We start from the raw sequence: 25143 nt of genomic DNA, 5'->3' as shown, positions 1-25143 counted from the left end.
TAAATGTTATTTCATTCATAAAAATAGGGAGAGGCCATGGGACATTTCCTGTGGGGTCTCTCCAGTTGTTGGAGGACACAGCCTCCTTTTCATCCTAATTTTCTTGATCACATCTCCCTCTCCCTTTCCCCACTGGCTGTAGTCCTGGAGAGGTACAGACTTGCCAATGCACCTCCTACATACCCCCTTAATATGCACCCCACTTTTGTATAGCTAAGGATATTGATGGTTGTGTTAAGTCTTTGTTGTTCTTCTGGAAGTTGATGAATTTAGCAGGACCTTGGCTGAACAGCAGTCTGTGTCATCAATTCATAACATTTTGTGCAGCTGATGGCTCCTCCTGTCACTTCCTTATGTCCACGTCCCTGGCCCTATGTGCAATGAGGTTGAGGGGATCAGTTTGTAAAGAGGCTTTGTTGTTGTTCCTTTGCTGGGGTTGCCCCGTTTTGGGGCCATCCCCCCTGGAGCAGGGTGTCCCCCCTTGGTGCAGGCGCAGGGCTCAGGCAGGGCTGAGCCAATCAGAGCGCGCGGCGCTGATGACTCATCAGTGTCCAGGCAGAGCCGCAGCTGCCAGCGTTCCCCAGCTGGAGCCCAGCTGCGCCCCTCCCCCCCGGGCCTTGGCGCCCCCCTGGAGGGGAATTTGGGGAGGTGGGAGGGGGGAGCGCCAAGGCCGGGCCCCCCCGCGCTGTGGTGGCGGGAGCGGCTGCAGTGGGGAGCGAGTGCGGGCGGAAGCGGCCGAGAGCCCAGCGCTGCCCCAGGCCGAGCTGGCCCAGCTGCATCCGTGCCCCTGCGGTGGGATGCTGTGGGACTGGGGGGGAAGAGGGAGGCGGCAGTGGGTGCTGGGCCTGGGGGCAGGAGGAGAAGGGAAGGAGAAGCTGGGCTGAAGAACAAAATGGTGAAAATATGTACTGGGGCTGTGCAGAAGGAGGAGGAGGAGTGTGACCTAGAGCAGGGACACAGGAGGAAGAGGAGCAGGAAGTGGAAGCAGCACAAAGTTCATCCCTGTGTCTGCAGCTCCCCCAGCCCCAGGAGCATTCCCCCCCCCCCCCCCCCCCAAATGCAGTAGGTGACTGGGGAGGGGAATAACCATTTTCATGGGGCTGAATCTTTGTGTTTCTGAGCTTTATTGGGATAAATGTTGGTGGTTTTGTTTCTTGTAGGGGCTGCACCTTTCTGTTCTGCAGGGGGTTTTGGCTGAATCTCGTTGTTTGATTAGCTATTGATCTGTTTTGATGTTTGGAGGATGTTTGAGCCGAATCTTTGTGTGCTGGACGTTCTTATAGACACAAGATGCCCAATGACCTTCTAAGATGAACTTGGGCAAGGAGGAAACCCCAGTCCAAGGCGCTCTCCTGTTGTTTTTTTCCCCCCAACCAGGATTTTACGTTCCCAAACTATGTTGAGATGGAAGAGAAGAAAAAGCCCCAGAGATGCCGCACAAGGAGGGTCTGCAAATCCAGTCCAGGGAGCTGCGAGGAGGAAAGATCCCCCCAGTGCCAGGAACACGGCCAGAGATCCAGCCGGAGCTCAGAGCAGGGGGAAAAGCCCCACAAGTGCTTGGAGTGTGGGAAGGGTTTCAGGTGGAGCTCCCAACTGATCCAGCACCAGGTGATTCACACTGGGGAAAAGCCCTACGAGTGTGGGAAATGTGGGAAGAGCTTCACCAACACATCTTACCTGATGAAACACCAGGTGATCCACACTGGGGAACGGCCGTATGAGTGTGGGAAATGTGGGAAGAGCTTCAGCCGGAGCTCCGACTTTTGGAAACACCAGATGATCCACACTGGGAAACGACCCTATGAGTGTGGGAAATGTGGGAAGAGCTTCAGAAGTATCTCTGACCTGATGAGACACCAGGTGATCCACACAGGGGAACGGCCCTACACCTGCTTGGAATGTGGGAAGAGCTTTGGGTGGAGCTCCTACCTGAGGGCACACCAGCTCATCCACACTGGGGAGAGGCCCTTCGAGTGTCCCGAGTGTGGGAAGACGTTTCATCGCAGCTCTGATGTTCTCAAACATGAGCGGATTCACACAGAGGAGAGGCCCTTCCGCTGCCCTGACTGCGGGAAGGGCTTCCAGTACAACGGCCACCTCACCGTCCACCGGCGCATCCACACTGGGGAGAGGCCCTATGAGTGTCCCCAGTGTGGGAAGAGCTTCTCCACCAGCTCAACCTTGACCCGACACCAACGGAGGCACCATTAAGGGAAGCCCTGCGAGTGCCCCGAGTGTGGGAAGAGCTTCGTGCGCTGCTCCAGCTCCATCCCCCATGGGAGGATGGGCGTTGGATGATCCCCAGTGACTCCCGTTGGACAGAGCCCTGGTGATCCGTGGTCTTGGTGATGCGTGTTGGGAAGACACCTGGCTGGGAGGCTCCACATCTTCCTGGCTCCCTGTGGGCGCCTGGATGAAAGCAGGGGAATGAAAATCCAACAGGACACAGAATGACAGTGGGAATTGTTGACTTTGAATCTTCAAGAACCTTTTGCCTCAGGAGCTGTGTGGGCAGAGAAAAGGGGGTGACACCGGGCTTGAGGGCCCAGAGGGGAGCACACACACTCTGTGGAGGGGAGGACACGACCCCCGTGACCCCACCTCACCTTCCTGCACAGGCAGAAGCCGAGCCCCAGTGCCAGGAAGATGAAGGCCAACGTGGAGCCCCCGGTCCCCGTCAGCATCTTGCTGCGGGTGGCATTTCACGCATCCCTGGGGCAACTGCCGGGGTCAGGACCCCCAAAACCTCTCACAGACATCCCAACCTCCTCCAAGGATCCTCCCAGTCTCTCCCAGCCCACCCAGGACCCTCTGAAACCTCTTTTGGAGTCACTGATTTTAAACAATTAAGAATTAGAGAAAAATTAGAGATTATGGCTAGAGATAGGCCTTGCTAGAACTAGTTAGAGTTAATGATTTAAGTGAGAAGCAGGATTTGAGATAATGAATCTTGAACTTAGGTAAAAAATTACTTGTCATTGTATGTTTGGTCAGCTGTGCTTATAATGTGAAAAGAGAAACTGATAAACGGGTTCAGGAAGATTACAGACCTTACATCTGGAAACCCATTTCAAAGTCACAAGGAAGGAAATTGGAATTGTACCAAATGTTATTTATAATGTCCACCATTGTAAAGGTAGAAAGGTGAGAGTGAGGAAGAGTGGTTTTCCTTCATCTCTTGATGACCACTACATGCCAAAATGACCCTCTCCTCAAATTAAGGAGCCCACCATGCAGGCATAATGACTTTTTAAATCATTACCGTGCATTTTAATCAAACCTGGGGAATGGGAAGTGTTAGCATTATGCATATGCATTAGTATTAATATGTATTAGTATTTTAGATATTTTAAGACTTCTGTAAATAAATAGACATTGGAATCTTTTGTGAACTTGCAGTGCGTATTAAGGCGTGACTCCCACACTCACCCAGTGCTGTGATTAAACATCCACTTTGTAACTTTAAACTGTTGGAGAGGTTTTTGTCCATTAACAGATTGATGTTGATACTGGATCAATATCGCTATTTTGGTAAATCACTGCCAGTCTCTTCCCAGCCTCCCCAGGACCCACCAGAGCCCCTCCTGTTCCTCTCAGGATCCCACAGCCCCCTCCCAATTTCCCCCCTCTGCCCCTGGACCCCCAAACCCTCTCCCAGTCCCTTCCCAGCCCCACCAGGACTCATCAAGACTCCTTCCAGTCTCTTCCCAGCACAACCAACCTCATCCTAATCCCTGTTTTCCAATGCCCAATCTCCTTCCAGCCCCTCCAGGCTCACTCAGATCCCTCCCAGTGACACCCAGCACCCCCAAACTCCCTCCCAGTGTCCACCAGGACCCCCAGAACCCCATCCCACCCTCCCCAACATTCTTCAAACCCCTTCCCAGCCATCCTAAGCACCTCAATCCCTTCCCCAGTTTAAACCAGTCTATCTCAAACTCCCTCCCAGTTCCTCCCAGCACACCCCAATCTCCCTCTGGGCCCCCCCAGTGCCTCCCCTTCTGTCCTCGGCGCTGTGGGGGCCGGGCCGTGCCCCAGTGCCGGCTCAGGGGGTGCTCCAGGCTGACGTGCTCCACCTGGCATCTGGAGCTGAGTTCGCAATGCCGGGGGCGGTTTCCAGCAGCACCAGGAGCTGCTGGCTTCAGCTCAAGGGCACCAGCGAGATGGACACGCTGGAGGGCACTGGGAGAGAGTGGGGACACACTGGGATCAGCTGGGTGTGAAATGGTGCCAAGGCCGGTCAGCTCTTCCTCAGCTCCACACCAGGAGTGGAACACACCTCTGGAGCAGGATGACCCGAGATGTGGCTTAGAGCAATGCTCTACAGCACTTAACAGCTGTCAGGCACAGTGTGGAGGCAAGAATGGGGGGAAGGTATTTTTTTGGGGGTTTTGGTATTGGGTTTCAGGGAAAGGTTTAGTCTCCCAAGGGTCCAGGGACAAAAGACACAGAACACAAGCATACAGCAATTTATATATGGGGGGGGCCCAGGGGTGGATACAAAACTTCAACCAGTGAGGGATATCCTGGGGAGGGGAATAGGACACATGGACCAATGGGGTGCTGTGGATTAGGGGATTTCCAAGCAGGGGGTTGGCATAAGGCAGGATTGACAGGGAACATTTGGGAACAAGGGGCAGGGTGGACAAGATTGATAGGGAAGGTGCTGGAAAAAGGGGTTGGGATACAATGATGGGCAGGGCAGGGAGGAGATAACTTTGGGTTAAACCAACAAAGCAGGGGGGTAACAGCCTGGCTCGGCTGCAGGGGGGTCCCAGGGTGTGAGGATGGAGGGTTTGGGAGGGTTCCAGCCCTGGATACAGGGGTGCATGGGGGTCCTGCTGCAGCGGAATGGGAGTTCAGGGGGATCCCTTCCTCTGTTCTGGGGTTCAAGGGGTCCCAGTGCCTGAAAATGGAGGTTCAGGGGGGTTCTGGTGCCCAGGAATGGGGGTTCTGGGAGGTTTCCATTCCTGAGAATGGGGGTTCAGGGGATTCCAGGTTCCAGATAAGGGGGTGCAGGGTTTTTGGGGCTGGGGAAGGGGGTACCAGGGGGTCCCGGTGCCCCAAAATGAACGTTCAAGGGGGTCTCTGTGCCCAGGAAGGGGGGTTTGCCCAGAAATGGAAGCACAGGGGTTCCCCATTCCCAGTGTAATAAATGGAATTGATTTGTGCTACTTAAATTGCAACTGTTACTAAAGTTATCATTAGAAATGATCAAGAATCAGTGTTATAAAGCAGATGCACCCCTTTGCAGATGTTACATGTCAAAATTAAGGTACAGGATGTAGTTTAGAAAATAAATGGTCAGTAAAATCAGAAAAAGGAGGAAACTTATGGGAAACATTAATGAATATGTATAAGCATACAGTATATAAGTTTAGCTTGAAGTGCTTTGTTTCGTACGTGAGGTGAGGTGAGGTGAGAAGCGTCCCCCCTACACCCCGTCAATTTTACTTATGCCTTAAGCATTTGTAACCACTGGCCAATTATATTCACATATATATATATATAAAAAAATATGTATCTGAATATATCTACTAAATTGTATCTCTTTTTTACTAAATTGTATTCTTTTACTAAATTCTATTCTTTTATTATTTTGTATCCAATTTATTAAGCTATGTTATCAATTAATCAAATTTGATTGTTTGGAAATTTGAAAGTCATTTATAACACTACTATATCAAAAGCAGTTAAAAGTGATTACAAACTGTGCTATATCAAAATCGTTCTGATTATAATAATTTGCAAAAGCCAGCACATAATAGCAAAGGGCAACAACAACATAGTTATTTCTCACAAACACAGGGCAGGTTTTTCCCTTGCATGGAGCACTTGGGCCTTCCCCGGGCCCCTTCTGCCCTCCCGCAGAACCAGAGGCATTTTCCAGCGCACACAGTTTGTAAGCAAGAGCCGGCTGCAGCCCAGAAGGCTCCAAGCGCCTCCTTCCAGGCTGACTCTGCAGATGCCGAGGCTGCTCTGGGCTCTGCCAGGCTCTGCTGGGGCTCAGCTCTGGGCGAGGCTGGGCCCGCTCTCCCCTCGCAGTGCTCCGGGCAGCTGAGTCACAGCGGGAGAAGGACAGGACACCTCAAGGGATTGAGGTTTAACAGAGATTTTATTCAAATAACTGCCGTAACAAACAGGCTGTCCTAACCTACTCTAACTAACTAACAGTGCTAACTACCATTACTAACTACTTGTCCTAACTACTATAATGAAAAGCTGGCCTCCTGTGCTTCATCTCCTCCTGCGCTGCTCCCTCAGTTGCTTTGCTGCAGTGATCAGAGGGGTCAGGCTGGAGAGAGGCTTGGCTGATGACAAAAATGGGTGCTGCCCAAGGGATAAAAAAGAAAGAAATGAACTGTTACTTTCCAGACTCAAGTTCCTCACAGGCTCTGTTGCAACGGGACAAAGGGGAATGGTTTGAAAGTCAAGAGAGGGAAGCAGGCTCAGATTAGATGTAAAGAAGAATTGCTGTAGCAGGAGAGTGGGGAAACACTGAGAGAGGGAGCCCAGAGATGTGGGAGGTGGCTCCTCCCTGGAAACATCCAGGCTCAGGTCAGGCAGGGCTCTGAGCCACCTGATGTGCTTGAAGATGTCCCCGCTCGTGGCGGGGCACCAGCTCCAGATGAGCTCGACAGGAGCCTGCCAAGCCAAAGCAGGCGAGGATTCTGCTGGCTTTGCGTGTGAAAAGCAGCGGGACTGGAGATGATGGGAGGGGGGCCCCACAAGAAAAGCCCTCCCTGGCGCTGCCGTTTCCCCCGCAGCCGCTTGGCATTCACCTGCAGCAGCTCCTGGGCAGAGAAGCGCCGCTCCTCGTCCGGCTCCAGGCTGCACTCGAGGAAGTCCCGCAGCAGAGCTGACAGGCGCCTGGGCTCCTGCAGCTGCGGGCTCCCGTTCTGCCGGATCAGAGCGCGGGCCTGCAGGAAAAGCAAACACAGCGCTCTGACAGCTTCCTCCACACCCACACGTGCTCACATCCAGCCCGCTTTCTCTGCCCCAGCTCCCCGGGCACTTTCCTCCCTGGCACAGATGCTGCTGCTCACAGCTCATTCTTCTGGGCCAGCCAAAAAACCCAAACCCTGGTGCAGCCACAGACATTGCAACATCCAAATGATCTTGCCTTCAGAGCCGATTGCATTGGCTGACTTTGTCAGTAGGAACTCCATCAGAAATAGCCCATTTTGCTTCTCCAAATACAGACACCAGCTTTACAGGCCATTTGCAAGAGTTACTGTGGTCTGCCTGTGTTATTTTAAGGGATTCTTACATCAAATGCATCTCTGCAGTGCCACTGACACTCAAGTAAAAGCATTCCTGATGCCCCATGCCAGAAACTGCCAGGCAAGGAACAGCAGGTTTGTGTGGCTGAAAGCTCAGGCTTGGTGACACAGAGAAAGTGAAAGGAAGGAAAGAAATATGTTAGAGTGTGGGGATGTTAAACAATCATCTTCATGTTTTAGACAAGTTTCCCAGTGAGAAGAGCCAGGGGGAGTTCATCTCACAAAACCTCTTTTAGAAACTCCTCCAGAAATCTTGTTGGGTTTGGGTGTTGGGGTTGGTTTGGGGTTTTCTGCAAGACAACATTAGAGCTGATGCACTTGCTTCATGTATTTGGGTCATCCTCACAAGAGCTGCAACAACTTAAATGCCAAAGCAAATTGTTGCTGGAGACTGCAGAATATTTGTCTGTGTTCAGGCTCAGGTGCTGTGGGAATTCCCTTTGCGATGTGCAGAAACCTCCAGCTGCTCCTCCCAGTGCAGGGTCACCCTGTGCTCACAGGCCTCTGCAAAGCCTGGAGAATTTGCCTCTTACCATGGCCCCCGTTTGCTGGAAGTAAGGAGGTTCTCCTTCCACCATCTCGATGGTCACAATGCCAAAGGACCAGATGTCCACCTTGGGGCCGTAAGGAGAACTGGTCACAACTTCTGGGGCCATCCAGTGAGCAGTGCCCACCATGGAGCTGCACTGGTCCTGCTCAGGGCTGAGCTGAGCGCAGAGGCCAAAATCAGCTGAGGACAGAAACAAGCACTGTCAAAGGCAGCTGCAATGAGGAAACCAAGCACAAAGATTCCCCACTCTCAGTCTGGGAATGCAGTGCTGAATCCAGCTGGAAACATCTTCAGGGCTGTAGCCAAGGAAAGATGGAACTGGACCCTTAAAGAAGCCCTCAGCTTTCATGCTTGGCTTTACTGATTTCCTTTGAAGCTTTAGATTGCAACTCCTGCCCCTCTGGGAGGGCCATTCCCAGAGCAAAGGCACTCCTGACAGCCTGCTCCTCTCCTGAGCTCTCTGCACGGGGCAGCCGCTCTCAGCTGGCAGCAGGGGCCGGGCAGTGCCACCAGCAGCACTTGTGGGGCTCTGGCCCTCACTGGGAAGCAGCCCCACAGCCGCACCCCGGGAGCGCCGTGCCTGGCCAGGAACACCCACCCAGCTTGACAGAGCCGTCCATTCCCAGAAGGATGTTGGAGCTCTTCAGATCTCTGTGGATCACCTGGATGGAATGGAGGAAATCCAGGCCCTGCAGACACTGAGAGACAACAAGAAACAGAAGGGAAAAAATCAGAGGCTGGAATATATCACACAAGAAAGGACAGTTTAGAATTCTGCCAGCAGCAACTTTGCTGTGACAGCCCAGGAGTGCAGTGCAGACAAGCTCCAGGCAAAAGGTTCAAGGCAAAGCTGAGAACAGGAAATCAGATCCAAAAAAGACAGAGAGTACCACAACAGCAGGAAAGAAGACAAGAACAGAGTAGAAATGCAGTGATATTTGCAGGCCATTCACTTCAGAGGCTCTTTCCTCTCCAGCTCATAAAAACAACAAAGAAACAAAGGCCTGAGCATGGAGCCACTCTGCTCTCACAGCCTCTTTGGAAGGACCACGGTGTCCCAGCCATGGGAAGCACAAGCAGGATCCCTCACCTCCTGACTGACAGCTGCCATCTCTCCTTCAGCCATGCGTGTCTGTCTGACAATGTCCTGCAAAGTTCCTCCATCCATGTATTCCATCACCAGCCAGAGATCTCCATCAACAAGGAAGCTGGAAGAGGAGAACAATGGCACAGAGATGAATGTGCATTGCTCAATTCCCCCAGGGAAAAGCCTGGAGTGGAGTTTTGTTCCCAGGTCACTTGTCAATGAGGACAGAATCAGATGGAGAGACATTCCTGCCAGGCTGCACAGGCCTTGGAATCTGCACAGTCTGAAGGAGAAGGAGGCACCCGGGAGAAAGGAGAGGCCTTAGATGGCAAGCAGGTGAAAAATGCACTTTAGCAACAGCCCAGCTCAATGTGGAACCACAACACTTGTCCCCAGCTGCTTCAGCATCTGAACTCATCAGCTCCACCATTCCCTCTGGAAAAAGGCAACACAACTTCCAGAGTTATCCAGGGGAGGAGGCCGTGCAGCACTTGGGGCAAAAGCAGTCAAATGCTTGGAAAACCTTGCACAAAGTCCCTTCAGAAATAGGCAGGGCCATTGAAAAATGGGAAAATGAGGCATTTCTGGAAACAGGAACCTGGTCTTCCTGTCACCTGCAGCAATGGGACAGGGCTGGGAAGAAGAAGCCAAGGAAAATAATTTCTACCAGGGTTTATCAGCACTTGCTGTAAAACACAGCAAATGGGGTCAACTTGAAGAAAAAGGCAAAGCAAAGCAACAAAAGCACATGGAAGGAGTGAAGTGCCAGGTTGTTGTTCTGGGAAGATATGGCCGGGTCAGGCATTTTCAGAACAGGCTACAGACTGGGGATGCCAGGAAAGATGAACGCAGGGCCCGTGTATGGGAGAAGACCTGAAGCACTCACCTGTCCAGAGAGCTGACAATGTTGGGGTTCTTCTTGTCCTTCAGGACCACGACCTCATTCACAGCTCGTTCCCTGTTGTGCCCTCTGAGGCTCATTTTCTTGATGGCCACCTGAAGGGACATTGCAGACCTTTAACTGGAGCAGTCTGTGGCAGGAGGCCACAGCAAACACGGAGCGAGTCTTTTTGGAGCGAGCGAGCCGGGCTGTGCCAAACTGCCTTGGGATGGGACACCAGAGCTCAGCAAGTGCCATTCCCACAGCCCATTGCTCTGCTCGCTGGGGCTGTTACAGGACTCATGGCCAGAGACATTTGGCTCTGTAAGCTCTGCAGAAATGCTCCCTCAGCTGTCAGCCTCAAAGCTCTAACAACATTCTCTGCACCTACAGTCTTCTCAAATGGCCTCAGCACTCTTAGGATTATTATTCCAACACATTTTGCAAGCAGGAGGTAATTCTGTTTCTGTGCACACAGAGCAAAACAGCTGGGAACCCTTTAGCAATTCTATGGCATTTGGCCAGGATTTCAAATGTCCCTGCCCTGTTTGGGATAGCACAACAAAGCAAACGTGCACATCCATTGCTCAGATAATCCCTGTCACAGCTGCCACTGACACCAGACCCAAACACAGCTGCAGGGTTTAGGAGAGAGCTTTGCTCTGGACATCCATCTTCTTATTTCTCTCCCTGGCTCTGTGGGGACAGCTGCAGTAGGACTAAAACCCCAAACTGAGCCCAAGCAGGATCTCTCCTTAATTAGGCCTTGAGGTATCCTGATGAAACTCAGGATGATAAAACTGTTAAATAATGTTCCTGTCTGAGGCTGGGATGAAGGTAAATTGGGCCTCAGCCTCCAGCAGCTGATGCATTCACACTTTTAGACATGAAGACCAGGCCAGCGTGTCCTGCTCTGACAGACACCGCTGCCCTCCTTGCCTTCCTTTGGGCACTTGAGAAGGACCAAGTCTGTCCCAGCTGTGCTCTGCAGGCTGACCCTGCTCTGCCTTCAGAGGAGCAGCCTGTGCAGGAAAGCTCTGCTGGGCCCCACAGCTCCAGCCACAGCTCCCAGCAGAGGGGAAAGCCCTCGAGAGATGCCAGACGTGCCGGGCGTGTTGACACTGACCTCTCCTCCCGTGGCCCTGTTGAGTCCTTTGGAAACGGTTCCAAAAGCCCTGGAGACAAAACAGCAGAGAAGAAAGAAGCAGCGCTTTAGGCCCTGGCAGTGAAAGCCAGCCCAGACACAGGAGATCTCTGCTGCCTGCAGCGTTCACAAAACACCCGAGTGCATCCTCCCTTCAAACAACAGCACAGCAGCCACCAGCCCTCTGCCATGCAAGGTGCCTTCTGACCACAGTTATCAATTCTGATCAGCACTGAGAGGCAGCAGCATCGTACCCCAGTGTCTGAAGGGGTTTGGAGCTCTCCTGACTTCTCACTGCATCCTGCACCAGCAAAATACCTGGGCCCTGCTTGTGCAGAAGTAACTGCCTTGCCCTTACCCTTGGCCAATCTGCTCCAGTTCCAGGTATTTCTCGGCAGGCTCCCCCACGCTCACCGTGTTCCCTGAAAGAAACCAGGTGGAAGATGCTCCCTCTCAGATGAGAGCCAGAATGCAGCCCCACTCCCTGGGGCCGGGAGCCCCTTGCTCTCAGCTGGGGAGGGACAATAAATGACCCTGTGCCATTCAGCTGCAGAGCAACCCTGGGTGCAGCTGATGCTGAGACACACACACAGCACCCTGCTCTGGCACACAGGAACAGAGCAGACGTACTCAGCTGCATCAGGCTCCACTCCCCGCTCCCCTCTGGCTGCAGGGCTGTGCTGCTGTCAGAATGTTCAGCCCAGGATCCTGCAGCACAGGGAGCTTCGGTGTCCTCTTCAGGAGCAGAGGGAGGTTCCTCGTCCTCTTCCCAAAGCAGTGCAGGCTCCTCATCCTCTTCCCAAAATGCTGCTGGTTCACCCTCCTCTTCCCAAGCCACAGGATGCTCTCTGTCCTCATCCCACACCGGGAGATTGCTGTCATCCTCGTCACACGCCATGGGAGCTTGGCCATGCTCATCCCACACCAGGGGACATCCACCGTCCTCGTCCCCCACCGGGAGATGTCCACTGTCCTTGTCACACACCGCGGGAGCCTCGCCGTTGTATTCCCAAACCGCGGAGTGTTCGCCCTCGTCTCCCAGAACAGCGGGAAGTTCACTGCTCTCTTCCTCCTCTTTGGCCTCCTCTTTGCAAGCAGAGGGAGCCAGAGGAGGTGCTGATGCTGCTTTGGTGCCCTGTGGACAGACGGGAGCGTGAGGGACGAGAAGTTCTATCTCAGTTATCACCTTCTTTATCCTCAGCTACACATCCAGCTGCACTAAGCAGAAATAGGGTTCAGAGCTGTTCAAACTAACAATGGGCTAAAGCCGACATTGCCACTTATTGTTGGGAATTCCATATTCCAGCATGGCTAAAGCCAGCAAGCAATCTTCTGCCTGCAAAACCAGTCCTGCAGCTCTTCAAAAGCTCTTCAGCAGAAACAGAGAAAACTGCCAGGGATCTCTTTGCTGCTGCTGCTGCTGCTGCTGCTGCAAAGACACTGACAGGAACTTTCCTTCAGCCTCCCAGGCTGGCACTCGGCTGCCACACACCGAGCTCACAACTTGCTGCACAATTCTGAACACCAAAGCTTCCTTTGCCACTCACTGAAGGAGGAGCTGCTCGGGATCCACGCGTGAGGTGCCCTGCAACGGGAGAGGGAACGTGAACCAGATGTTGTTAGGAAAAAACTGCCTGTGGTGGGAAATGAGCAAGGCAAGCCCGAGAGAGCATTTTGCTTTCACAGCATCCCTCCAGGAGCCACAGGCCCTTCACACAGCAAGCAAGAGAGCAGCACAAAATACTGGGCTGTGTCAGCTCTTGGCTGGAGCAGCAAACGGAGGGAGTTCCAGGCTCCGCTGCCACAGACTCCCCGCTTGAGGGAACAGAACCCCCCCAGGCCTCATTGCAAATGCTGTGCACGCCCCGCTGGCTGCAGACACCCCCTTTTTCAGCTGCAGCTGCTGGCAGGAGCTCTCCCAAACCAACCCTGTCCTCAGGGCAATTTGGTTACAGAGTCAACTCTTTTCCAGTGGAAGAACAGAAAGCACACAGCAAGCCCAAAGCCACAGAGGCTGCACCGAGGGAAAACCTCAACTTACGTGCCAAGTGGGTTAAAAAATACCCCGAATAAGCCACAGAGAACAGAGTGCCAACTGCAGCAACCACTTGCTGCATCATTTTGGCTGCGCTGCACACGTCTGCAGACTGTACCCCTGCAAGCACAGAAGGACACCCGTCAGGGGCTGGGCTGGCTGCTGAGAATGCCTCGGGCAGGAGGATCCTCTGGCAACGAGCAGGCGCCCAGAGCCGCTCCGGACACTGAGGCCTCCGTGTCCCACAGCAACGGGAACACCACGGGGACGTGGCAACGCTCCTGTGACACCACAGCAGCCGCTCACGCAAAAACCGCCTGGAAGCTTCTCCTGTGTCACAAAGGAGCACAAAGAATCCTCCCAGGGCACGGCCTATTGCCCAAAGGATCCAAGAGGAACTCTGAAAATGCAGCAAACAAGGACACCCCATAGCCCAGCCTGAGCACTGAGGAGGAACGAGGACAGCACCAAACCAGAGCAAAGACGACCTGTAGTCACTGATACTGCTGAATAAAACCAGCAAGGCTTGTTCCATCTGGAATCTTTGTTCTAGCTCTAAAAACAAGCAAGGTTCTCCACTCTAAACATACAGAAGGCAGGAACTGGGGAGGAGGTGGGATTAGGAAGGAGGAGGAGCAGGAGGAGGGAGAAAGGAAAAGGAGGAGCAGGAACAGGAATAGAAGGAGAAGCTGGAGGTTCCAGTGCCCCCTGTGTCCGCAGCACCCCCGGCCACGGGCCCATCGCCCCCACCTCATCCTGCAGGTGAGCAGGGAGGGGGAGCTGGTCCCAAATCTGTCAGGGGGACCGAGAGGGTCTTTTAATTGGGGTGTGTTTGGAACTTGCAGATTGTGGAATTGAGCCCCAAATATTGTCTGGCATCCCTGGGAGGTTTTTTTCTCTGGGTGTGTAGGTTTGGATCTTGCAGGACCCCAAAGCTGAGCCCCTTGGGGGATCTTTGGGGTCCACATGGCCATTGCCCAGTATTGGCTGGGGGAGGACATTGGTCCTGGGGACCCCTGGGAGAGCAGAGGAGAGGAACCCCTGGGACCCCCAGAATGGGGAGAGCAGAGAGGGGCGATCCCAGAGCTGGGGGACCCTGGCAGCTTGGAGAGGTGGGAGCCTGGAGAGGAGACACTCCTGGGATCCCTGGGATCTCAAAGCAGAGATCAGGGGAGAAGGGACCCCATGGACCCCCAAAAGCCTCTGGATCATCGCTAAGGAGGACCCCAGAGGAGGGGGAACCCCTGGAGCCCTTGGACCCCCATCATCCCAGGGAAGGGAAACCTCTGGAATCCCAAATAGGAAAGACAAGAGATGGGGAAATCCTGGGAGACTTTTTTTGAGGCTGAATCTTGATATTTTGGAGATTTTCATGGACACAAGACTCCTGCTGAGCTCGAGACATGGACTTAGGCAGGAGGAGCCTCTACTTCAAGGCACTCCCACTTTGTTTACCCCCAAATCAGGATTTGTCATTCCCAAGCCATGGCCAGATGGAGGAAGAGGAGGAAAATCCCCAGAGATCCTGCATGAGGAGGGGCTGCAAACCCAGCCCAGGGAGCTGCAAGGAGGAAAGATCCCCCCTGGTCCAGGAAGGCATCTGGAGATCCTGCCAGAGCTCAGAGCTGGGGGAGAGAGCTCATGGCAGGGAGAAGCCCCACAAATGCTTGGAATGTGGGAAGAGCTTCAGCTGGAGCTTCAAGTGGAGGAAACACCAAAGGATCCACCCTGGGAAATGGCTCTGGGAGTGTGGGGAGTGTGGGAAGGGCTTCAAAAATAGCTCCCATCTGATCTGGCACCAGGTGATTCACACTGGGGAGAGCCCCTAGGAGTGTGGGGAGTGTGGGAAGAGGTTCAGGAAGATCTCTGTCCTGATTAACCACTGTAGGATCCACACAGGGGAAAAGCCTGGAAAGTGCTTGGAATGTGGGAAGAGCTTCAGTCGCAGCTCCCACCTGATCTGGCACCAGAACATCCACACAGGAGAATGCCCCAGTGAGTGTGGGGAATGTGGTAAGAGCTTCATTGAGATGTCCAATCTGATTTGTCACCAGAAGATCCACACAGGGGAAAAGCCCTACACGTGTGGGGAGTGTGGAAAGGGCTTCAGCTGGAGCTGCAACCTCGGGGCACACCAGTGCATCCTGAGTGTGGGAAGAGATTTCCAATGAGCTCAAGTCTCATCAAACATCAGTGGATTCACACAGAGGAGAGGCCCTTCCACTGCCCTGACTGTGGGAAGGGCTTCACAAAACTGCACCCTCATCAGGCACCAGCACATCCACACTGGGGTGAGGCCCTACGAGTGTCCCCAGTGTGGGAAGAGCTTCTCACAGAGCTCAACCTTGACCAAACAGATCTTCCTGACTCCCTGTGGGCACCTGGATGAACACAGGGGCAGGAACATCCATCAGAACACAGACTAACAATGGGAATTGCAGATTGACTGCCCCTGGAGATTCACCAGAATGCAGAGATACACCTGCAGTCCCTGGAGAAGCCCATGCCTGAGCAGGGGAATGCCTGAGATGAGGCTGTGACCCCAGGGGACACCTGTGGACAGAGGGGCCCCCGCTGGAGCCGCCTGTCCTGGAAGGTCTGACCCCGTGGCAGAGTGACCCACGCTGCAGCACTGTGAAGGGGCTGCTCCCCATGGAATGGACTCAGGTTGGAGAAGTTCCTGGAGACCTCTCTGGTGGGAGAGATCCCAGAGTGCAGCAGGGGAACGACTCCTGTCCCTGAGCAGCAGGAAAAGCCCCAGGAGATGAACTGACCATGGCTCCATTCCCTGTATCCCTGCACTGCCAGGTTAGGATGCAGAGCTGAAAGGAGGGAGGGGTGGAAGGAAGGTGCTTTTAAGGGTCTTCTTATTCTCCTGCTCTGAGCTTATTGGCAATAAATTCAATTTATATCTCCTGTTTTGCCCATGACTGTGTTTGATGAGGAAAGAGTCTTGGGTCCTTAACTCATGAACCCTTGGTTAAATTTTCTCTCCCTGTGTGGCTGTGGAGGGCAGTGAGAGAGCAGCTGTGGTGGGTGCCTGGACTTGGGCCAGCATCACCCCACAGCAGTGGGACATGTCCTTGTGTGGCCCTGTGCTATGGTGACACAGGTGCTGTTGCTTTTGTCTCCCTTATGATTTTATCTTTTGCGTTAAATGCTCGTGAAGTGCCCCCGGTGACCCTCGTATTCCCTCGGCTCCGGTATCCCTGTCCCTTCCCCTGCTCCCCGTCCCACGTTCCATCCCGGCTGGCGGAGCCTTGGAGCTGCCGTGGGGGCCGTGGGGCTGCCCCGGGGGCTGCGCCCCGAGCCGGGGCCCCTTCCCAGTGCTCCCAGTGTGCCGCTCCAGCCTGGAGCAGCCAGCGAGGGCTTCAGCTGGGACGGCAGAGGCGCTGCTGGGGGATCCCGATTCACTTTGGTTTGGTTTTGGTAATTTTGGGAGTTTAGTGCAAGAAATCTCTCCCCTCCCCCACTCATCCATAGGGCTTTGGGGCTGTTTTCCCTATTTGGGGAAAATCAAAGTGATGCACTGACGCTCCTAACTAGACATTGGAGAAGTGAGGCTCCAGGGCTTCCCGCCGAGCCGGAGCCACCCAGCAGCCAGGGCTGGGCAAGGCGGGCTGGGAGGTGCGGAGAACTTTGTTTGTGTTGGGAGCTCAATGGCGGCCCGGGCCGGGCCCGTTCCAGGGCTGTTCCTCATCTCCGCCTTTCCCCTCACGCAGCACGGGGCGGGCCCTGAGAGCGCGGGACGGGGCTGTGCCGTGTGCAGAGCCCGCCGCTGGCTGCCATTGGCTGCTGCTGCCGTCACTCGTGGCTCTGGCGCGCGCTGATTGGGCAGAGCGGGGACAAGCCCGGCCCCGCTGGCGCCCCCAGGGCGGCCGTGAGGCAGGAGAGCCGCCATTGCCGGAGCGTCTGTGTGGGCCCGGCAGCGGCGGCAGCAGCGGCCGGAGCCCGGTGAGGCGGCGGCGGAGCTCGGAGGCGGCCCCGGCCATCGCAGGTGGGAGCCGCGCTCGGTTCTGCGGGGGCTCGGGGCTCGCTGCGGGCCCAGGAGGGGGCGGCAGGGGGCTGTGGCGGGTGGCTTGTGCCGTGGGCGGCCCGTGTTGGCCCTGGGCTGAGGGCGCTGCGGCAGCGGCTGCCCGCGGTCTCCTTGCCGCTGGGGCCTCGGCAGGAGGCGGTGGCGGAGCAGCGCTGGCTCGTCCCGCTTCGTGTCGGGAGGCCGGAGGTGGCTGCGCTGGGCCCGGGGCCGGGCGGGAAAATTCCCGGCGCCAGAGGTTTGTGTGGCCCAAGGAGCCAGAGGAGCGGTGTGCAAGTGACTTTATTGCTGCCCAAAGGGAGAGGCCATGGGGCATTTGCATGCGCTCTCTCCAGGTGTTGGAGGACGCGGCCTCGTTTTTGTCCTGATTTTCCCGGCCGCATGTCCCTGTCCCTTTGTCCAGCACTGGCGGAGGTGCTTGGAAGGTTCAGCCTTCCCGATCCGCCTACTGCATATCCTTTTTGTATAACATCCGATATTCCTGTCTCTGTGAAGTGTTTGTTCTTCTGGAAGTTCAGGAATGTAGCGGGACTTGGTCTGAGCAGCAGTCCTTGTCAATTAGTAACATTTTCTGAAAATGATGGTTTCTCCCTTTGTTGCCTTATGTACAAGTCCCTGGCCCTATCTCCAAGCAGATTCACTCATTGCCTCTGTTTTTTCTTCCTGGAATCAGCCCAATTCCTCCTGCAGGCAGGAAGCCCCTGGTCCATTGTGCAGGCTTTGGGCCATCAGTGTTAATTTGCATTTCTAAAGCTCCTCTCCTGGCTGCCTGGAGCAAAGCTTCTCTTCCAGGGCAGACATCCCCTGACTCACACGTGGTCCCCCACAGATCTGCTATTTTATTTTTTTTAAACGATATTCTAATAATTGTTTATGTGTTAAAGCACCAACTTTAAAGCTCTTCTAGTTTTCAAAGTGCAGCTTAAAGGGGAACATCAAAAAACTCATACCATCATTTTGTCATGGCTAAGAGTCAAGTACAAATATAAAACAAAAATGAGAAAGCAATCAAGTGTTTTCATTCTCCTAGGACTAAAACTGATTCTCACACCACTGGCCCAAACAGAACCGACAATATAGAAGTAAAATTATTACAAAAAATTACTCTAACGGTGTAATCCTTTCACTGAAACTGAGAAAAGCAAAAACTCTTCAACAATGTCTTTAGAAAAATAAGGCATTACTTGATTCTGGCCAGAATGTGCAACAGGAATAATTTCTTGCACACTTAGGCTGGGTGTGCAGAGAAAATCATTCCATGACACATGAGTTTGACTAGATTTTTCTAAATTCATAAACTCTGACCCCATAGAAATCCATTGGTTTAATGTTCATTGGTTTGAAGGCGTGGAGTTGTTAGGATTTGGTTTCCTGTTGCAGCCGGATTTCTGTGCCTGTGATGGGAATTAGGTGGGCACTCCTGGATTTCCTGCTCAGCCTTTTCCAGACCAGGTGTCTCCAGCTGTGCCTGGGGCAGTGTCTGGGGCAGGTGTTGGTTGATGTTTGCTGCTGGGTGTTGATGTTTTGTTGCTGGTCGTTATCTTGAGGGGAATCTTTTGGGCTATTCCCAGTCTGTGGAGATGTTAATTTCATCTCTGCCGAGTGGTGGAACATCCCTTAAAAAAACCTTTAAAATTCCTTTCCCCAAGGCAAAGGCAAACCAAGTTCCTTTAGAGAAATTAGATTTGAAGCCATTTTCAAGTTGGTCTATTTTGCCAGCAGCTAATCCCAGGCAGGGCAGAGTGTGAGTGGAATTGAGAGGCAGAGTGGAATTGTCCCGGTGCCTTCCCCAGCAGCTGTGGCGAGGGCAGGCACAGAAAGGCCTGAAGCTGCAAGAGTGAGAGCAAGGATTGTCCCGCAGTGGCTGGAGATGGCAAAGGAGGGTGCCCAGGCCGAGGATTTGAGCAGAGGATCTGTGGGCAGGCGCAGGGGCTTCCCCCGCTGGGGAGCCCTGGCTGCTGCTGCGTTGCCTTCAGTGCAGGCTCAGGGGTGGCCTGTTTAATATTCCCTTGCAATTCAGATTTCTGAGTCGGGAAGAGCCATGGCTGGGGCATCAATCATTTTATTTTTTTCATTTTGTTAAGTTTTGTTTTCTTTCTTATGTCCACCCCATAACATTGAGACTATCTGGGGCTAAAGAAGTCACAGAATGTTCTGGCTAAAAGATAGAATCCTCAGTCCAGCTCCTACAATTCCCTGTTAATTGTAAGAATTGTTCAAGCTCCATTTTAGTCCTGAGTAACATTACTTCTCAGATTCACTGGACCCTCTCAGAGTCAATACACCACAAGCCTTCAGTCAAAATGGGTCTCAAAATATTTCAACATTTTCTGTAATGCTTGCCCTTTTTTTTCAGCTACTCAAAGCTGCTTTTTAGCCTGAAAATGAAGCCATTTCACAGAGGCTTCCTCTGCCTCTTCTCCTTGTCCTCCTGACTGGATCAAGTCATCCACATCCTGCAATAAGCCAGTCCCTGGGGGTGAGGTCAATTCCTTTGATATTTCCTGCAAGGCTTGCCCCAGTCAGGCCGGTGCTTCCGTGCATCCCTGCAGAAGGACCGTCCATGTCTTGAGCATTTTCCCTTCTACCTCTTGTTGCCAGCCCAAGGCAGAATTGTGTTTGCATCCTCTGGAAGTGGGCAGATCCCCAGAAAGCATCTTTTGCATCAAGTTGTGAATGGCAGCAGTGTGAGGAGGGCACCTGGTTGAGGCTGGTGTAAGGATCTGAGAGTGTGGGGTGCCTCGGTTTCATCATCTCATTTCTTCTTCTTGGGTCCTGCAGCATTCTGTGGATTCCATTGGATTTCTTGTTTGGCAGGATAGGAGCATTCTAGGGAGCCATCCCTGGCTCCCCAAGCCGTGCCTTGAGCAGGACTCCCAGACAGGCTGTGAGCCCTTCCTTCCCTCCTTTGGAACAGGGGATTGCTTTTGGACACCTCTTGTCCTGGTTGTTTCAGGGAAATGTGGAGAGGCTCCATATCTAATTTTGCCAATTTCCCTGGGGCTGCCCACACTTGTGGGTTCACTTCAGCCTAGGCTCTGCCAGACATTTGACACAGGTACAGCAGAACCAGCCTCTGTATCACCTTTTGCAACATTAATTTGCATTCCAAATTTAGCCATCAAATCCCTTCCCAGTAAATTAGAATCACAATTGTGAGCAAATAAAAATTCCTGCATTTCAAACCCATCCCCCCACATCTGATAATAGTGGCTGAAGAAAACACACCGGCTCATCTTTCACTCTTAGTGTCTTAATAATTAAAATATTCCCTAACACCTTTAGGTGTAAGATTCTGAGTGGATGGAGAGGCCCCTGTGTCCATCAGGAAAGGTCTCCTCTGGATCCAGAGCCACCCTGGATGTTCCCAAGGGCTGCAGTGTGGTGGGTCCCTGGTGGAATGGGAGCTGTGCCACCGCTAAGAATGCGTGTCCATCAAGGGCTGGACTTGCTGGTGCTGAGGGTGCTGCTGTCTGTGCTTGCAGTGTCCTTGTGCCCTGCAGCTGGAAGGCTGATTCCTTGCCAGGGGCTGTTTGGGTGGGCTGTGCCCTGGCCAGGAGGGCAATGCCTGTGCCAGGTGCTTGTGGCCGAGGGTGTCCCCTGGGTGCTGGGGCCCCCTTGGGCCCTGGGCTTGATCCCTCAGGGGCTGTAGGAACTGTGCCATGGCCTTTGCCTTCAGCTTGGCCTTTTGCTCATCCCTTGCTGCATTCAGCTGCTGAGCCTTTGTGAGCAAGTGCTGCAGGGGCTTCTTCTGTCGCTGCTGCAGCCCCCCTCAGTGCCTGTGGGTGCTCATCGTGTGGCAGCTGCTGAGCTTTCTGCACAATCCTTCCTTTCTCCAGGGACCCAGCAGGAAATGCTTAAAAGATCATGTGGATCCTTGCAGGTCTAATCGCCATTTGTGAGCTGTTCCTTCCTCGTGCTGGCTGTGCTGAGGCTCCCCTCCCCAGCCCGTATCCCAGAGCCGGTCCCTGTCCTGCCGCAGTGTCCAAAGGCGGCCCCCCCGGCGGGCAGGGCCGGCAGCTCCACGGGGCCGGGCAGCGGCCGGGGCGTCCCGCAGCCTCCTGGGGGCCGGGGGCCACTGCCGGCCCTGCCCGGGGGGTGCTGGGCTCAGACAGCGCCCGGCGCTGAGCCCCGGCTGCCCCACAGCCCCGGCCCGGCCCCACAGCTCCCCACAGGCCCCCAGCCCGTGCTCCCGGTGCCGCAGCTCTGCGCCCGCTCCTGCCGCTCCCAGCTCAGAGAAACCCCCTGAAATCCTCACCTCCTTGTTTTGCTGTCCTGGAAAACTGGGATACAAAGGATCTGCTGGCAAATTCTGAGGATAAGAGCCTTCTGGAAAACATCACAATCCTCAGTATTTTTCTCTTTTTCCTCTTTTATATAATCCTTTTTCTTACCCCATGGGTTGCTCCTGCTGCTTCTTGCCTTAAGCACATTCCTGCACACTCCCCTTCAGCCAATCCCTTCCCAGCACAGCAACACCATCCATCCCCTGTTGTCTAAATCCCTTCTGGACTTCCCTTCTTGCCCCCCTGGGTGTCCATGTCCTTAATTCCCTCTGGGAGAATGTGCAAACGACCTCCACATGCTCCCAAGGGACTCTTGAGAGATATTTTGGGATCCTCATCCCTTTTGCTGGGACCCCATTGTGGCTTTCCCTTTTGTCCCCTCCCTGGGTGCCCTGCCATGTTCACTCCCCGAAGATGCCACTGTAGTCACTGCTGAGATTTTCAGTGCTCTCTCCCTGCCGACTCTTGAGAGCCGCCCTGATCCGTCACTCGTCTGTCTCCTGCTCACTCTCGGGTACCCAATCAATCCCCGGTGCCGCCGCCAGCCGAGGGAGCCGATCCCCCAAACTGGGTGAGGCCCCTTCAGCTGCACTCACTGCCCGCCGGCCCGGACGGTGGAAGGAATTGCGGAGGAGCCCCAAGGTGTGTGGAAAAATTGACATCCCCACAGGTTTCTGTCCAAAAGGAGGACAGAGGAGTCCTGTAACAGTAATTGTATTCATAAAAAAGGGTGTGCCCATGGGACATTTCCCATGGGGTCTCTCCTGTTGTTGGCAGACACAGCCTCCTTTTCATCCTGATTTTCTTGGTCACATCTCCCTTTCCCCATTGGCTGAAGTCCTGGAGAGGTACAGACTTCCCAATGCACCTCCTACATACCCCCTTAATATGCACCCCACTTTTGTATAGCTAACGATATTGATGGCTGTGTTAAGTCTTTGTTGTTCTTCTGGAAGTTGATGAATTTAGCAGGACCTTGGCTGAGCAGCAGTCTGTGTCATCAATTAATAACATTTTGTGCAGCTGCTGGCTCCTCCTGTCACTTCCTTATGTCCACATCCCTGGCCCTATGTGCAATGAGGTTGAGGCGATCAGTTTGTAAAGAGGCTTTGTTGTTGTTCCTTTGCTGGGGTTGCCCCGTTTCGGGGCCATCCCCCCTGGAGCAGGGTGTCCCCCCTTGGTGCAGGCGCAGGGCTCAGGCAGGGCTGAGCCAATCAGAGCGCGCGGCGCTGATGACTCATCAGTGTCCAGGCAGAGCCGCAGCTGCCAGCGTTCCCCAGCTGGAGCCCAGCTGCGCCCCTCCCCCCCGGGCCTTGGTGCCCCCCTGGAGGGGAATTTGGGGAGGTGGGAGGGGGGAGCGCCAAGGCCGGGCCCCCCCGCGCTGTGGTGGCGGGAGCGGCTGCAGTGGGGAGCGAGTGCGGGCGGAAGCGGCCGAGAGCCCAGCGCTGCCCCAGGCCGAGCTGGCCCAGCTGCATCCGTGCCCCTGCGGTGGGATGCTGTGGGACTGGGGGGGAAGAGGGAGGCGGCAGTGGGTGCTGGGCCTGGGGGCAGGAGGAGAAGGGAAGGAGAAGCAGGGTTGAGGAAAAAAACGGTCAAAATATATGTACCTGGGGTTGTGCAGAACGAGGAGGAGGAGTGTGAGGTCGAGTAGGGACACAGGAGGAGGAGGAGGAGCAGGGAGAGGAAGCAGCACGAAGTTCATCCCTGTATCTGCAGCTCCCCCAGCCTCAGGTGCGTTGCCTCCCCACATGCAGCGGGTGACCACAGTGGGCAATCCACGATTTTTATGGGGCTGAATCTTGGTGTTTCTGAGCCTTACTGTGGTAAACGTTGGTGCTTTAGTTTCTTGCAGGGGTTGAACCTTTCTATTGTGCAGGGGGTTTGGGCTGAATCTTGTTGTTTGGTTTGTTTGTGATCTGTGTTTTGTTGTTTGGGCTGAATCCTGTTGTTTTTGAGGTTCCTACAGACGCAAGATGCCCAATGTCTTTCTGAGACGAACCTGGACAAGGAGGCATGTAGGAGACACATCGGGGGTGGACGGTCTGAGACTCGGCAGAGACCTCTATAGTCGAGTTAGATGTTAGTTGTTTATTTCAGGGCGTGGGAGATAGAGAGAGGGAGAGCCTGCCATGAGCCGAGAGATAGAGCGCAAAGCAGGCTCGGAGAGAACAATACAAAAGGGGGTAAAATATGAATACATGAGTTCAAGACTTTAAGATTGCTAAGAAAGAGAGTAACAGAACAGAAGTGAGAGAGCCAGGAAAAAGAGGATAAAGAAGAGGAAGAAAGAGCAGGAAAAAGAGAGCAGCAAGAGTGTAGAAAGCATGAGGCAAGAAGGCTAAGAGAAACAAGAGAGCTAAGAGAGAGCCGAGAGAGTAGCAAGAGAGCCAAGAGTTAAGAGAGACTACGAGAACCAAGAGAACTCTCTTTTACAATTACATATATAACCTATACATTGAATATTCTATTCCTTTACTAACCAATCTTTCTAAGTATCCTAATACAGTAACATTTGTGTTCGACCTATAGAAATCGCTGGTTTTGCATATTTTTAGTTATCTCGGGGTTCTTCAGACCTTTCCTTATAAGGCTGGGAAGAGGGGTCTCAGCTTGGTTTTACTGGGGAAAAGAACGTGCTCTGGCACGTCAGCTTGGTTTCTTTGAATTATTCAAACTGTGCTTTCATTTGTATTTCTTCCTTAGCCTTTCTGGCTAAAGAGACATATTTATAATTTCTTTCTAATTCTGCCTTCCCAACAGAGGCACCCCCAGCCCAAGGCACTCTCCTCTCTTTTTTTCCTCCTAACCAGGAATTTTCATTCCCAAATTTTTTCCAGATGGAAGAGGAGGAGGAAAAGCCCTGGAGATCCCGCACAAGGAGGGGCTGCAAACCCAGTCCAGGGAGCTGCGAGGAGGAAAGATTCCCCCAGTGCCAGGAACACGGCCAGAGATCCAGCCAGAGCTCAGAGCTGGGGGAGAAGCCCCACAAGTGCTTGGAATGTGGGAAGGGCTTCAGAAAGAGCTCCTACCTGCTCCAGCACCAGAGGATCCACTCTGGGGAAAAGCCCTACGAGTGTGGGGAATGTGGGAAGAGCTTCAACCAGAGCTCCAACCTTTGGAAACACCAGAGGATCCACATGGGGGAACGGCCCTTTGAGTGTGGGAAATGTGGGAAGAGCTTCAGAGAGATCTCTAATTTGATGAGACACCAGGTGATCCACACAGGGGAACGGCCCTACACCTGCTTGGAATGTGGGAAGAGCTTTGGGTGGAGCTTCGGTCTGAGGGCACACCGGCGCATCCACACTGGGGAGAGGCCCTACGAGTGTCCCCAGTGTGGGAAGAGGTTTCAGACCAGCTCCACTCTCATCAGACATGAGCGGATTCACACAGAGGAGAGGCCCTTCCGCTGCCCCGACTGCGGGAAGGGCTTCCAGCACAACTCCACCCTCACCGTCCACCGGCGCATCCACACTGGGGAGAGACCCTACGAGTGTCCCCAGTGTGGGAAGAGCTTCTCCACCAGCTCAACCTTGACCCGACACCAACGGAGGCACCATTAAGGGAAGCCCTGTGAGTGCCCCGAGTGTGGGAAGAGCTTCGTGCGCTGCTCCAGCTCCATCCCCCATGGGAGGATGGGCGTTGGATGATCCCCAGTGACCCCCGTTGGGCAGAGCCCTGGTGATCCGTGGTCCTGGTGATGCGTGTTGGGAAGACACCTGGCTGGGAGGCTCCACATCTTCCTGGCTCCCTGTGGACACCTGGATGAAAGCAGGGGAATGAAAATCTAACAGGATACAGAATGACAGTGGGAATTGTTGACTTTTAATCCTCGAGAAGCTTTT

General features: G+C 53.8%; 2 protein-coding genes across 2 annotated transcripts; one reads left to right on the top strand and one right to left on the bottom strand.

Moving 5' to 3' along the window:
• The first annotated feature begins 1321 nt into the window (after nucleotides 1-1321).
• On the top strand, nucleotides 1322-24902 carry LOC147646303 (uncharacterized). Its single transcript, XM_086873659.1, has 4 exons — nucleotides 1322-2201; nucleotides 14868-15086; nucleotides 15225-15322; nucleotides 24326-24902. Exons 1-4 carry the CDS (start codon nucleotides 1405-1407, stop codon nucleotides 24859-24861), a joined length of 1650 nt encoding a protein of 549 aa, XP_086729785.1. The 5' UTR covers nucleotides 1322-1404; the 3' UTR covers nucleotides 24862-24902.
• On the bottom strand, nucleotides 6097-12558 carry LOC147646304 (serine/threonine-protein kinase PAK 1-like). The gene is made up of 10 exons (XM_086873649.1): nucleotides 12492-12558; nucleotides 11575-12079; nucleotides 11303-11366; nucleotides 10927-10975; nucleotides 9807-9916; nucleotides 8924-9041; nucleotides 8432-8531; nucleotides 7817-8013; nucleotides 6783-6920; nucleotides 6097-6330 (listed from the first exon to the last, which is right to left on the bottom strand). The coding sequence occupies exons 2-10, from the start codon at nucleotides 11840-11842 to the stop codon at nucleotides 6238-6240; spliced, it is 1137 nt and encodes a 378-aa protein (XP_086729775.1). The 5' UTR covers nucleotides 11843-12079; nucleotides 12492-12558; the 3' UTR covers nucleotides 6097-6237.
• Nucleotides 24903-25143: the final 241 nt, after the last annotated feature.

Source organism: Cyanistes caeruleus, unplaced genomic scaffold (genome assembly GCF_971803275.1).
Source record: "Cyanistes caeruleus unplaced genomic scaffold, bCyaCae1.hap1.1 HAP1_SCAFFOLD_102, whole genome shotgun sequence".
Taxonomy (NCBI): domain Eukaryota; kingdom Metazoa; phylum Chordata; class Aves; order Passeriformes; family Paridae; genus Cyanistes; species Cyanistes caeruleus.
This window is presented reverse-complemented; position numbering and strand designations above follow the sequence as displayed.

Coding starts and splice junctions, on each gene's coding strand:
- LOC147646304 (XM_086873649.1), bottom strand. CDS start 11,842: ATGGCGTGTGACGAGGATGACAGCAATCTCCCGGTGTGGGATGAGGAC. Junction 11,367..11,574: donor GTGGAGCCTGATGCAGCTGA/GTACGTCTGCTC, acceptor GGTTTCTTTCAG/GGAACACGGTGAGCGTGGGG. Junction 8,532..8,923: donor TGGCAGCTGTCAGTCAGGAG/GTGAGGGATCCT, acceptor GTTGTCTCTCAG/TGTCTGCAGGGCCTGGATTT.
- LOC147646303 (XM_086873659.1), top strand. CDS start 1,405: ATGGAAGAGAAGAAAAAGCCCCAGAGATGCCGCACAAGGAGGGTCTGC. Junction 2,202..14,867: donor TTGACCCGACACCAACGGAG/GCACCATTAAGG, acceptor TAACCACTGTAG/GATCCACACAGGGGAAAAGC. Junction 15,087..15,224: donor GGGGAGTGTGGAAAGGGCTT/CAGCTGGAGCTG, acceptor TGTGGGAAGGGC/TTCACAAAACTGCACCCTCA.